The sequence below is a fragment of the Pezoporus wallicus genome, unplaced genomic scaffold (assembly GCF_028554395.1).
Source record: "Pezoporus wallicus isolate ANWC-B61680 ecotype Strahan unplaced genomic scaffold, APGP_CSIRO_Pwel_v1 contig_3365, whole genome shotgun sequence".
NCBI classification, from domain to species: domain Eukaryota; kingdom Metazoa; phylum Chordata; class Aves; order Psittaciformes; family Psittacidae; genus Pezoporus; species Pezoporus wallicus.
The window spans coordinates 4,995,500-5,009,005 of NW_026640883.1; the positions used below are offsets into that span (position 1 = coordinate 4,995,500).

Below are 13,506 nucleotides of genomic sequence, written 5' to 3' on the forward strand. Positions count from 1 at the left end.
TAATCGCTTAGTAGCAACTAGGCTTAGAAAAATTTTTATTCTTGGCTCTATTGCTTCCTTTCACTCCAAGACGGATCAAGAACTCTAGTCTCTTGGGTATGCACTCATATTTCAGAGGGAGCAGGTACAGCTGGCTATATTTTTTGGCCATTAAAAGCACAGAATATTATTACAGCAAGAGCTGCAGTCATTCTAACCTTGGAAAACGACTTAGAACTCTCAACACTTTACCTCCCAGTCATTTCACGTTCCCATGCCGATAAACAAGTTCTCGGTAGCTCTAAAAACAATTAAATCCACAAGTGAATATGAACGTATCATTTATTTGAGGTGGACAATTCACATCATTAAAAGTCACAGGTAACAAATTTCATCTTGAATTTGAATCGGATGTTTATAGCTTTCAGGGGCAGCTTCAGAGAAATTAAAATACAAAAGAGGTGCAGCGTGCATCACAATCAGATGCAGTTGAGAAAAACACCTAAATCATGAACCCTCAGAATGCAATTGAAACAGCAAAAAGAAAAAAAACCCTGACTTGGGCTGAAGAAGATGCATCTTGAAGGCAATCCACTGAATGGCTTCTTCAATTATTTACTGTTAAAAAAAACTCTGCAAACCATGGCACAGGCATATCCAACCCTTTCAGCTGCGAGGAAAAGAAAACCTTGTCCTAACACATTCATTGCATAAGTCTGAAGTCATACGCGGAAAATTTCAAGTAAAGGATTGTGGTCTGAAGTAAAAATTCCGTTTCTTATTAAAAAAAATGAGAAGGCTATCTGTTTTTCTTCTCTCCATCCACTGGTTGATCCGTTTCTGAGTCATATTGGCATTTTTCCACACATTTCCTAGGGAACCAGCCTCGTTCTCTTATTGCACCTTAAGACATGAAAAGTTGCATTAACTTGGAACAAAACATGGCCCACTATAGATGAAAAACACAGGATTGGAAGAGATAGCAAAAGGTTACACACAGGTTATTTTATTCTCCAAGGATATCTAATGATTCCCAACATCACTGCCTGGGGGATGCATCAGTTCTCTTCCACTGCCTAAAATGTTTTCAGAGTGCTCTACCTTCCTTAAGAAAAATCTTTCCTAATACCCTATCTGAATCTTTCTGATGACAGTTCAAGTTCACAACTCCTCTTTCTACACACCAGAGACGCAGCTAACAGCTAACAACCTTCTCCACAACATGGTTTCACACAGCTGATGACTATTTGTATATACCCTGGGCTTTCTCCTACCTCTTTTTTCTCTCCCAGCAAGCCATCCCAATTCTTTCAGCCTTCCCTTATAGGTCACATTTTCTACTATGATTATTCTGATTGTTTTCCTCTTGACCCTTTACAGCTGATCTTCCTCTTTCTTAAGATGCAGTATCTGCTTTTACTTGTGGAAGTGTTTCAACTGAGTCTCTGCCAATGTTGAGTAGGATGGAAGGATTACTTCATGCATCTCAGAAGCTATACGCTTTTTTCTTTCTTGGAAGTGTTGACTCATTTTAAGATTAACACTTTTGCTCAGAAGAACTACTACTTAATAATCAATTTTCCCATCTTGTTATAGTGCAGCTTGTTACTCTGGCATTATTATAGCATTTTGCTATGCAGTCTCAACAAATCTTACTCTATTTTTTGAAGCCTAGTTCTCCAAAATCCCAGTGTTATATTGATTTCAAATCTAGACGCTCAGTATACATTCAGTTCCCTACCATTTCACCCAATTAAAAACCAAAACTAGTCAATGTAGCACAGATATCTTCTGGTAATAACCAACACAAAACAATTACCATTCTCATTTCTCTGACTCATTTAAGGTTTGATGTTTGAGAGAGTTCACTGGAGTGAGCTGCTAAGCTCAGAAGATAGCAGGGTTTATAGACTAGGCTTTAAACTAGGTTTGAGGGGAAAGGGGTAACACCAGGCTTGCTAGAAATGAGCCACAGGGTAGCATGCCACTGCTGGAGTTCAGATCCACAGAGCAACTTGAATGCATTTATGCCAGTGCCCACAGGATGGGCAACAAATAGGAGATGGAAGCCATTGTGCAGCAGGGAAATCATGACTTAATTGCCATTACAGAAACATGGTGAAATGATTTGCACGATTGGAGTGCTGCAATGGATGGCTACAGGCTCTTCAGAAGGCACAGGCAAGAGAAAGGTGTTTAGATAGGAAATCTCAATGTGTTTAAGAAAGTATGCTACTTAAGTATCAAAAAAAGAAATAATCATTAACCTCATTAAGAGTCTAAAAGTCTAACTTTTTCTTCAATATGAAGAAGTGTCCTGCTTCCCACTCAACCTTCAAAAAACTTCAAGACTGGCAAGTCTACCAGATGCAAAAAACCATGGATGTGGTTTTAGAGGGGAGAGAAGCTAATGCCAGTAAGGTCAGTCATTATGTCTTTTGAGAACTGAACATGTAATATTGTTCACATTTCTAGACAACTATAAAAGTGATTTGTAATTTTCAACACAAAAAGTGAAAATAACTGCTTCATAATACCATCAGCAGCTGAGTCGAGAATCTTCTCACCATACATCCAGTGGCTGGGGAGGAAAGCGTAATAGGTAATTAGATGCCAGAACTCATCTCAATATTTCTTTTAACCAAAAATTAAGGTGTGGAGCCACTAACTTTAAGCCTCTTGTGGCTAAAATCAGATCCCCTTTACTCAGTGCAATTCTTGGTTCTTCAGAACACGGTGTTGTGAATAGCGTTTTAACACCTTTAGTCACAGGGCAGCAGACACCACTGTAATCTTCTATTGCTCGATACCGCACCTACAAATTTGAACACAACGTAGCAATCTATTATAAGGAGCTATGGCCTTGCTGACAGTTTCATACCAAGAAAGTCAATTCAAGCATACTATTAGATTTGAGCACAATGATAATGGCTGTCAGAGAGTCTCTAAATTTTTAATTAGCTGCTTAATAATGAAGCAGTGTCATCTTTATTAGCATGTTTATTATCACCTAAGGAGCAAAGGCAAAGGAAGCTAAATGCTAAGTTTAGTTAAGCAGAGGTTGCAGCATATTGTTTGTGTGGAAACACAAAGCCTTTATTTAATTGCTAAGTTTAAAATAAAGAAATTGTTTCAGCAATTACTTACATTTATTTAAACTGATATTTCAAAGTCATTTCAGACCAAACTTCACAAATACTTACGCTTCTTACTCGCTTGTCTGCTTTCTGTTTCAGCTGCTCTATCTGTAAATGATTACAAATAGAAATTTGGGCAGTGTTTATTTTAAGAGGACTTGTGCATTCAAAACAAAATAAAGTCAGGTACTGAAACCATTCAACAAACACAGGAAATATCATTAGCCTTTAAAAGCACTCACAAAAGCATAACTTTTTTAGCCTATCAAAAATGGGAGAACATTTGACAGAAGTCTTGTTTCATAAATATATATACTACTAGTCTGTCTATTTTGGTTATTTAAAACACTGGTATATTACTGCAAAGGAAAGCAGGCAATTGGATACTGGGGAGGATTAACTTGAGATATCACTGAAGATCAATTACCGTCAAACTGTACTGATGACAGCCATCTCTTACTGGCCAATCCAGGCCATCTCCCTCAGGAATCCCAGACCATGTAAACACTTGCTTGAAGTTCTTCCATTTACTTCCCATGTCATAGGGAAAAATAAAGGTCTCACCCGTTTGGTAGTACTGGATTCTGTCTTTGGCCTGGAAAATAATTAAGAAATACAGTACATAAAAATATACCCTACAAACTGCAATCAGCAGTAAACATTAAGAAGGCTGGATTGTAAGTTCTGTATGTGTCATGAGACCTAAAGGCAAACATTTTGAAGCAAGAGCAGTATATTCCTGATATAGTAACCCAGGCTTTCAAACCTACATACAACCAGCATTTTGAAGTATGCTTGGTTTGGGTTAACTTGTTAACAGAATTAACTGGCTATATTCATTAATCCACTCTAAGTTCTGATTTTATTTCATGGCTTTTTTTAAGGATTAATGCCTGACCATTTCTCAGTTGCATACAAAGGCATCCACTGCTTGGGATTCTTTGATTAATCAACGTGAGAATAATTCAACATCAGTAGTGCCTATTTCACCTCTAAGAATTTTGTACACAGGAATGCTCTGAATCTCCCACAATCTGCAGCCATGAACTTTCCATTCTTTCAGTAACAATGACATCTAGTGGAGCAGCCACAGAAGAGTTTGTCCTCTTTGTTGCAATAATGTAATTATTGCATTGTATTGCATTGTCATGTATTACAGTCTGTGTTCAGTTTTCAGAAGGGACATATTAGCAGCCTGTATTTTACAATAAAAATATTAATATATGACTCCAAATTCTACTACATAGTTGTAACAGGGTTTTCTTTCACTTATATTCCATTGTCCTATTATTAAAAGGTCTAATAGGACTAGGATCCAGCTAAGCTAGATTCTGTGCAAAGGGAAAGCATTACAATGCTTAGGGACTTACACACAGTCAAAATCTTCATGCTAATTTTGACACAGAATAAAAGAAAGATGAGGTAATAATGAAATGTATGTGATTTTATACAAAATAACCTGGTAGCCCTGAACTAGTTTCTAAATGCTGAGTCAGTTTTGCTTCATCTGAAGTTAGCTTCTGCTTGGCTCTATTTCTTTTGAAAAATCTTGAGAAAAATCTCTATAAAGATACGGAAATCAAAGAGAAATTTAGAGAAGAAAAGATTAGGTATCATTATTTTCCAGTACTTCTTTGAAATGAAGGCAAATCATTTCAAGTTTAATCAGAGAAGTAGGAAATGAGAAAAATCATGAGCCCAAACATGCCACCTAGAATGGGGAGGTGGACAATTAAAGAGATAGGCACAGTGAGAAGCAAAGACAATGCAAGTTTCAGCTGAACACACCCACTTATTCCAAGTACACAGGCAAAGTCTCTTAAAGCAAATACTTTATTATGTTCACATCAATTCTCCCAAACAAAAAAAAAAAAAAAAAAAAAGAAAATTCTATGAAATTCTATGCAGTTAATGATTTATCATCTATTTCAAGTAATTTCAGAGACAGTAAAGGAAAAGCTGGTTGTAGGTATTAAGTCAGTGGTGAACAAAATGACACCTTTGGTTTAAAGCCAGAGAGGTGAAACAATAAATCAGTAACTATGCAGAACAGACTTTGTAACAATATAGTACAAGAATACTGTAATAAAATCTTACCTTTTCTTCAATCCAGGACTCGATTGAAGTTTTATTTGTCAAAATTACTTTCATCTAAAATAAAAGTGTTAGGCAAAGTTAGCGTTGATTTTCTGAAGGAATACATCAGCTAGTCAAAGAAAACTTCACTTAACAAATTGTGTTTGCTTTAAAGAACAGAGCAACTTTTACAGGCTTAAAACCACTCAAAATTAAGATTCAGCATAAACACATGCTAATGTTATGCTCTAGAACTATACAGTTAGACACTATCACACAGTATTTCCGTTTATGCTTAAAATGCACACTTATTTCCTTCCAAAGATTTCAAACTTTTGAAGTAATACTTTAGGCATGTTTGTATCTATCCTCAGGGACAGGGGCACGTACTCCTAAAATACCAAGTATTTTCCTTTTCCAGAGAGTTTATAAAGGCTATCTCATATTCTCTTAGTGTTAGATTCTCACCTCTAAGTTCTCCCACAGAAAATGGTTGCGGTACAACAGAGGAACTGAGATAAAGCAACCTAAACCCCTGAAAAATTTACCTAGCAACATAAGCTATGAACAGCTACTCCTATCTCAATTCCAAATTCTGTTTCTGCTCCACAAGCAGGCACAACTTAGTGCTTTTAAATTCTTTGTAACAGAAGCCATAAACTTGCCTGGATAATAAACAGCATACCAACAGCAATAGTTGTTCCTAATGCCAGTCCTAAGGCAAATAAAGATGCAGCAAATGCAGACAGTCCAAAGGGAATAATGGGTCGAGGGTCTCTTTTGGCTGCACTCATGTCAATCTTTACAGAACTCCACCCAAAAGATATCTGCAACAGAAATGCATCATTCAGCTTTAGAACATTTTGACTGCTGAAACAAAACAAGTTGGCAATAAAAAATCTGCCTCTTAAGTGTCCAATTTCAGACGTTTTATAATGCAAATGGAGTAATTAAAAAAAAATATTCAAAAGACCTTTCTTCTTTAGAAATACATTCTTTGCTAGATGTAGGGCTTCTCTAGATGGAAAACAAACCAAAATCCCCATCTTGCAAGCTCCACAAGTTAGGCCCAAAATCAACAAAAAAAAATCTGGACTTTGGCACATTAACATATTCACCAGTTTCAGATATAATATATTAACATAACACAGAACTCATTTCCAATAGAAATGCTACAAGTTTTCCTCTAAAAGCTTTTGGAGATAACAGTTCCCCAGCATTATTGTTCTCACAGCCTTCACCTGTTACACTCAGTAGATATATTCCAGCTCTTCATTGCAACCACGAAGGCTGAAATCGAAGTTTATAATCTTAACCATGGATCTGAGGTAAGGGATGTATTCTAGAACAAGCTTTAGTTACTGTTGCTGCAGTTAAATTTTTTCCATTTAAAAGCAAACACAATGTAATTTATTTTTACACCCCCTTGAAAAACTGAATACAATTCTAAAAAAAGCGGTAAGCAAAAATAAATATTATTTAACTTGTCTGCTGGAAATAAATAGCAGCTAGTTTCTATGCCGGCCAAAACACAGCCTGTCTCTCTTCATACAAAGTGCTACTCAGAAACTGTCTTCAGTTTCTAGAAAACTCCCAGTGACTAAGACAAGCAACTTCTCACAGGCGGAGAGCAGAACTTAAGAGTATATACTGAGAGATTAACAAGGAATTCTATATGCTGCTTCTCAGGAAACCAAATTGTCTCATACTTCCAGAAATATATTATCCATCTGACTTAAATAATATTTTAAACATTTAATTATGTTTTCTTACTCTGTTGTAAAGCTGAGTGTACATAGTCATAACAAATATGAAAGAAGCATGAATGCATCCAAGCGGAGCTAAGAGGAGAAACAGAGTGAAAGATGCGTGATTCTGGTACCCACAACAGTTGTTGATCCAAGGACAGTGGTGATCCATCTTCATGACACATCTGTGAATAATAAATATCGATTAATATTAAGGACATTTATGATGTTTCAAAAAGCTCACAGAAAAAGACAGCTAACTTTCTACTACTCAACCTTCATTCACTCATTTAAACCCACCAATTTCTGACAGATTAACACAGTGACTTCTTTTTTTTGTTGCTATTCAGAATGGTATTTCATGTTGCAGAGTGAAAGAAAGCAAAACAAGAAGTGCCCCCCAGGTCATACCATCCTTTATGACCCCTCCTCCTCTTTACTCAAATTTGGTAGTTGCATCATATTCCAGAGCCAGGAGACAGAGGCCTAGAATGGGTCATGTAAGAACTGTCAACACAGTAGTAGTAACTATTGCCATTTCTTTAAAACAAGCACACCAGAAAAGAAATGAAATACCAAATCCCCTGTGAACTACTTGAAGAAAGAATATAAAGATTCACAAGCAGAACTGAATTTCTTTTCAGTAGACCCTCTGAAAGCTTTATTAAGTGTTACGTATTGACCTCACACCACCGTAAGACCTTTTCAAATACCTTTTAACAAGAGTAAATACCTTAGAGACACTCTTATATTCAACATAAAGCTGGTTGTTTTTATGCAGCTTACATGTGCAAAAAAACCCACCTGATAATCCACGTCCCAAATTGCACTGATTTTACTTAATGGGTATAAAAGTCACTAATTATAGTGCAATTTATCTGCACCAAATCTAACTGATAAACAAAGGACTGAATTGCACAAATATCCAGCTTCTATGAAAATAAAAGTTAATTGTTTTAGAACTACTATTATCTTTTAAGCTAGTCCATTCCCAACAGGCAGTTCAGTTTCTCCCTTTTAAGAATTAATTACTCTGTTAGCTCAATTGTCACTGTAGAATTTCTTGAACATGCAATCATAATTATGAGCATGAGTGCTTCTGAAAAAATTCCTCGGTCTCACCCCATTCAGGTGGGCCACAAGAAGTTAACCTCCATTCATACACTGAAACTTGCCATCGTACAGACTTTCAGCAATGGTTTAAGCTACCTACTTCATTGCAACAGGCTAGAAATACGTGTGGAATAAGTTACTTTAGCCACAGTTGAGGGGGCAGAAAACTCTTAAAGCATGTCGTCAGAATGATCTGGAGAATGTGCTGCAGTGTCTTCAGTTTTATTTGACAAGAGAAATAATTTAAAAACCTGCTTTTGCAAAGACTCAGGATCTGCTGCCATTTTCTATGCAGTCCTCAGTGTAAATACTGTCACTCTAGGAAAAGAGTCCAATTTTAAATCTTGGGATGACACAGCCAATTACAGCACTGCTCTAAGGTTTCAGTCTCTGCTTCCCAAAAGCACACTAACTGCACATCCTTGTGTTTACAGAAATAACAAATGAACACGCATGTTGTAATATCCTTTTACCACATTCTCCAGTAGTCCTTCAGAGGAGGATCTGCACAGTTAACCCAGGATAAACACAACTACAGCTTAGACTGTAGACAGCTGAAACGGCTTGCTGCATTAAAATCCAGTGCAGCTATTTATAATAAAAGCATCCTTGACCAAAACAACACCTTAGCAAAGAGTAAAGAAGAGTCCAAAATTTCCACTCAAATCAATCTTTAACTCCCATTGGGAAAGATGATAGAATAGGCTTTTCTACTCCCTGAGCAGGTGAATGTTCAGACTTGTAACTTACAAGGGACAGAAAGATTTTTAGGTATTTACACAGGGTCACTTTCCTGAAACAGTACTGCAATGTTTTGTTAATACTGTTGAGAAGTTCTTAAGAGGAAATGATTTCAAGCTAAAAAGAAAATGTTAAAGACAGATTTATTCATTAAACTAAATAAAACACAGTAAAACCATACAGAAATCATATAACTACAAAGTGGAAATATTTGAAACAGGAGTACTGTTCATACAGAAGTCTTTTTAAAGTGCACAAGACAAGACCTGGAAGAACAAATTATATTAACAGCTCATCATTAGATTTGAAGCTGCTTTCATATGGACTTAAAACAATTTTAAAGATAGTACCTGTTACACTTTCGACAGTGGTGTGAACGTGGTGCCTTATAAGACTGACACACTTTACAGTATTGGAGATACATGCAATCCTGAGATTTCTCCTTTAAACAGAAGAACAGTTGTGTTAGATGTATACATAATTCTGTTGGCAATACACATCTTGACACTTTCCTAACCTAAGCATCTTTGCTTTCTTCTGGCAGGGTGTGTTTCATAACCTAACCCTATTTAATGGTAGGTGATGAGGAAAGTATGAAATAATGAAATAATCCCTTGGTATCAACACAGCCACCTCTCACTGTTGAAAGTGCTGGTTGTTAAAAGAAATAAACAGTTCTTTCATCAGGAACAGTGTAGTAGCAGGGCTCCCTAGTGAAGTTCTGGGAGTAAAAAAAAAAAAAAAAGCATGAGGCCCTTGTAATTTTTTGAAAATAGCTTCTGCACCTCATCTCTTCATTTTATGCCATGAGCCAATCTGGACTTACTAATGAGATGCTGTACTGGCAAGCATTAATGTTCAGCTATGGTTGAAAAGAAGCCTAGCATGGCCTGGCAATGTGCACTGACAGCCCAGAAAGCCAACTGTATGCTGGGCTGTCTCACAAGGAGCATGATCAGAAGGTCGAGGGAAGCGATTTTCCTCCTCTACTCTAGTCTCATGAGACCCCAACTGGAGTACTGCGTTCAGCTCTGGGGCCCCCAAGATACAGAGGATGCGGACCTGTTGGAGTGAGTCCAAAGAAGGTCACAAAGACGAACAGAGGGCTGGAGGACCTCTCCTAGGAAGACAGCCTGGAGAAGAGAAGGCTCTGAGAATACCTTATAACAGTCCTCCCATAACTAAAAGGTGCCTACAAGAAACTTGGGAGAGGGATTTTTCACATGGGCACGTAGGACTAGGACAAGGAGAAATGGCTTTAAACTCAAAAGGAGTACATTTAGATTAGACATTAGGAAGAAGTTCTTTACTGTTAAGGTGGTGAGACAGTGGCACAGGTTGCCCAGAGAAGCTGTGGCTGCCTCATCCCTGGCAGTGTTCAAGGCCAGGCTGGACGCGGCTTGGAGCAAACTGCTCTAGTGGAAGGTGTTCCTGCCCATGGCAGAGGGTTGGAACTGGATGATCTTTAAGGTCCCTTCTAACCCAAACCATTCTATGATTCTAATTAGTTCTTATTTGCCACCTCTCTCACACAAACCCATGAGCCAAGTACAGCAAAATGACAGACTGGGAGACCTGTACATAGCAAGTAAATACTGGCCAAAATACTCTGTTTGTGAAGTGGAATGCTCAATTATTCTGCTAGACTACATTAGGATCCTCTTGTCGTTAGACTCTGTCCTGAGAAATATTCCATGAACAGAAATGTGATTACCACTGATCTTCATTTCATGCCACTGGACCACAAACTCTGGCCAGCTCTCTTGAGATACTGAGCCTTTATCAGTAGGTCCTTCACTACTACTCGTCCAACAGATTACTAAAGCAAAGGAAATGGAAATTTCTACCTTATGTTCAATACACTATTGTAAGTTAAGATAAAGATAAAATTTTCTGGCTCACATAAAAAAAAATAAAATAGATTTGCTCAATGAAGTTCTTCTAATCCTTATCACTAGCAGCAAAGTCTTCAGTGCTGGCAGGAGCATGCCGATAACCTTGAGGCTCTCATTGCTGGGTAGCAGCACTTGTTTCCTGTTGTTTTGATTTGAGAAGCAGCTATAAAACTTAACGTCTCCTGCCAATAAAATGACGTTACCATCCTGCTCCAGATCACTGTAACTGACGGAACAGGGAAGGGATGGACGGAGCTGGAGCACACTGGACACGCTGCGAGCAGCAGCAGGGGGGCGAAACACTAAGATGTTGAAACAAGATAAGGAGCGAGGAATGGCCCGAAGGGCTGGCTGTATCCTTCGAAGGGAGCTGGGAAACACCGGCATCAAAAGACAAGCGACTTGTACCGTCCCCCTGACCCCTGCACACAGTCCCCTGAGCAGGGCCGGCCCCGGCGCAAGAGCAGACCCCCCGGTCCCCCCACACCCGCCGCAGCCAGCCCGGGAGGAGCGATCGAAAATCAGCACTTACCGGCGTCCACCCCAGCGGGACGTACCCCGGGCCGACAAACATGGCGCTGAAGTAGTTGTAAAGGATCATGACGGTCCAGTTGAGGAGCATGATGAAGTTGACGCTTCCTCCGGCGGTATCCAGGGGCCAGTACCACAGCGCGGCGTCCGCCATGGCGGTGGCAGAGCACACGGCCACCACAGCCAGGGCCACCAGCGGTCCCCAGTGGCACAGCCGCCGCACGCGGCCCAGCCCTCCCGGCCCATCCATGGCTGCTACCGGCGCCCGGCCCTGCCCTCCCGGCCCGTTCGTGGCCGCCACCGGTGGCCGGCCCACCTCTCCCGGCCCGTCCATGGCCGCTACCGCCGCCCGCCCGCTGCTCCTGCCGCCCCGCCGCCACCTCCACGCATGGCTCCCGCCACGCTCAGCCTCGCAGGCAGCCGACACAGAGGAAGCGCCGTGAGGAAGGGGAAGGGGAAGAGGAGGTGTCGGGGCCAGCAGGGGCTCAGCCCCGCCCCGCAGCCCAGGGAGCGGAGCCCGCGCTCGCCTCCGCCCGCCGGCGCCTCCGGGTCGGCTACCGCCCCCCAACAGTCCAATGGCAATAGAATCCCGACGGGAAATAGCGTCCGGCCGGTCGCGCCGCAGCTTCGTCTTTCCCCTCCAAGGCCACGGGAGTTGCAGGGCGTGAGCGGGCTGCCGCAGCGCCCGGGGCTGCAGTTCGAGCCCGCAAACGAAGGTGTGGCGGGGCGACAGCAGGGAGCCGTGCTGGTTGAAACACCTGAGTGGGGACTGAGAGTTCCGGCGGAACGCGTGGCGTGGTGCCCGGCGGCGGGGGGACGCCTTTGCGGGTAGCAGAACGCGGAAGCGGGTCGGTGCGGAGTGGAGGAGCTGAGCGCGGTGTCTCCGCGGAGCGTAGTGGGGCTGCGGCCTCCCGTGCTGCCGCCGCCATGTCCTCCGATTTCGAGAGCTACGAGCAGGACTTCGCGGTGCTGACGGCCGAGATCACGGGCAGGATCGGGAAGGTGCCCAAGCTGGTAGGAGGTGAGCGGTGGGCGCCTGAGGCGGAGTTAGGGTGGGGGGCTGCTCGCCTGGCGGCGCGCAGAGGCCGTGGTTTCCCGGCGCTGTTCGCCGCCCTCAGGGCTCTAACTCCGCACCGCAGCCCCGTCCTTCTAGTCTGCGAGAGCCTCTGCGGCTCCCGGAGCCTCCGGCATCTCAGCGGCAAGCGCTCGGCGTGGTGGCAGGAAGGTGTTGGTGTGTTTTAGCGTGACTGTCCCAGCGACCCGTCACCCGACTGTGTTTTCTTGCTCCTTACGCAGCAGAGTCAGGATTCGTCTCCCTGGCCCGGGTGCACGTCTGTTCGAGCAGCGAGTTGTCTCTTGAAATGTATTGCGATTAACCTGACGGAGTATTGTTTGCTGTAAGGATTAGCCCGTCTTTTCTGACTTGCCGTGCGGCCGCACAAAGTTAGGCCAGCACAGCTGAAGGGCTGAGCAGAGCAGGGGACACAGCTGGGCGGGTGTTTACCAGCATTGCTGCTGAATGCCTTTCGTTGTGATGATGCCACAACATCAGTCATGGAAATGGAGTCTTCACATAGCATAGACAGAATTTGTGTGTGATTTAACCCGAATCTCTGTTTTTGCTGCCTGCTATTAGAACATTTGGTCTGGGTAGTTGACTGAGGTAGGAGAATATGTAAAGAAATCAGCGTTCGTTTACTTTAATGTATTTGTCAACAGCCTGCAGCATTCATGGTTGATTCATGATGTATCCCTGAAGTAGAGATGATCATGCCTGTAAAATTGTTAGGGTAGAAAGCTTAAAGTTGTAATCTTTTTACCCAGCCCAGATGAATCTTCTACTGCATACGAATGAGTGCCTTAATATGGGGTTCCTCGTACAAGGCAGAGGGAAGTGGTTTTCTCATCATACAGCTCAGCTTAATGCCACTTCTGTTCCCAGGTCATTAAATATTTCGGCCTCTACCGCCTATACAAGTTTCCCAAAGCTTTAAGATACTTGAGCTGTAGGAGTGGATATAACTTAAGGAAGTAAAAACGCACTCGTGGTACACTTTTCCATATGACTAAAGGAAAAAATATCATTCATCTGGGACCAAAGAATAACATCCTACTTTTAGAGTAGGAAATGTGTCATGAATCAGTGACTCTAAACAGGATTTGAGGTAGGTGGTTAACTAAAACATACCTCAGTGCAGTGTTAATTCAAGTATTAATAATATATTTAAAATGAATAAACAGGGATTTGAGAAAAAAATCTGATTCTGGAAGGTTATGTCCAATTCT

The 13,506-nt window shown here is 41.5% G+C and overlaps 2 protein-coding genes across 5 annotated transcripts in view; one reads left to right on the forward strand and one right to left on the reverse strand.

The window, feature by feature from the left end:
- Positions 1–303: 303 nt before the first annotated feature.
- On the reverse strand, positions 304–11,682 carry ZDHHC6 (zinc finger DHHC-type palmitoyltransferase 6). Its single transcript, XM_057421007.1, has 10 exons — positions 11,222–11,682; positions 9,145–9,236; positions 6,966–7,125; positions 5,858–6,019; positions 5,214–5,267; positions 3,544–3,711; positions 3,183–3,224; positions 2,649–2,794; positions 2,517–2,560; positions 304–882 (listed from the first exon to the last, which is right to left on the reverse strand). The coding sequence occupies exons 1-10, from the start codon at positions 11,552–11,554 to the stop codon at positions 779–781; spliced, it is 1,305 nt and encodes a 434-aa protein (XP_057276990.1). The 5' UTR covers positions 11,555–11,682; the 3' UTR covers positions 304–778.
- Positions 11,683–11,928: 246 nt separating this feature from the next.
- The window catches only part of VTI1A (vesicle transport through interaction with t-SNAREs 1A), a 271,798-nt gene continuing 270,220 nt past the window's right edge, over positions 11,929–13,506 (forward strand). Inside the window, exon 1 of one of the 4 annotated variants that reach the window (XM_057421011.1) lies at positions 11,929–12,241. In XM_057421011.1, the coding sequence (XP_057276994.1) occupies positions 12,148–12,241 (94 nt within the window). In that variant the 5' untranslated portion in view covers positions 11,929–12,147. The remainder of the gene's footprint in view (positions 12,242–13,506) is intronic. The other 3 variants (XM_057421008.1, XM_057421012.1, XM_057421009.1) reach the window with 3 other exon arrangements.

Bases quoted from the DNA above. Each gene is read 5' to 3' on its own strand.
- ZDHHC6 (XM_057421007.1), bottom strand. From the start codon at position 11,554: ATGGACGGGCCGGGAGAGGTGGGCCGGCCACCGGTGGCGGCCACGAAC. The intron at 7,126-9,144 runs GTACTATCTTTA...TATTATTCACAG, and splicing joins CACTGTCGAAAGTGTAACAG to ATGTGTCATGAAGATGGATC. The intron at 3,225-3,543 runs GTAATTGATCTT...AATCATTTACAG, and splicing joins GTCATCAGTACAGTTTGACG to ATAGAGCAGCTGAAACAGAA.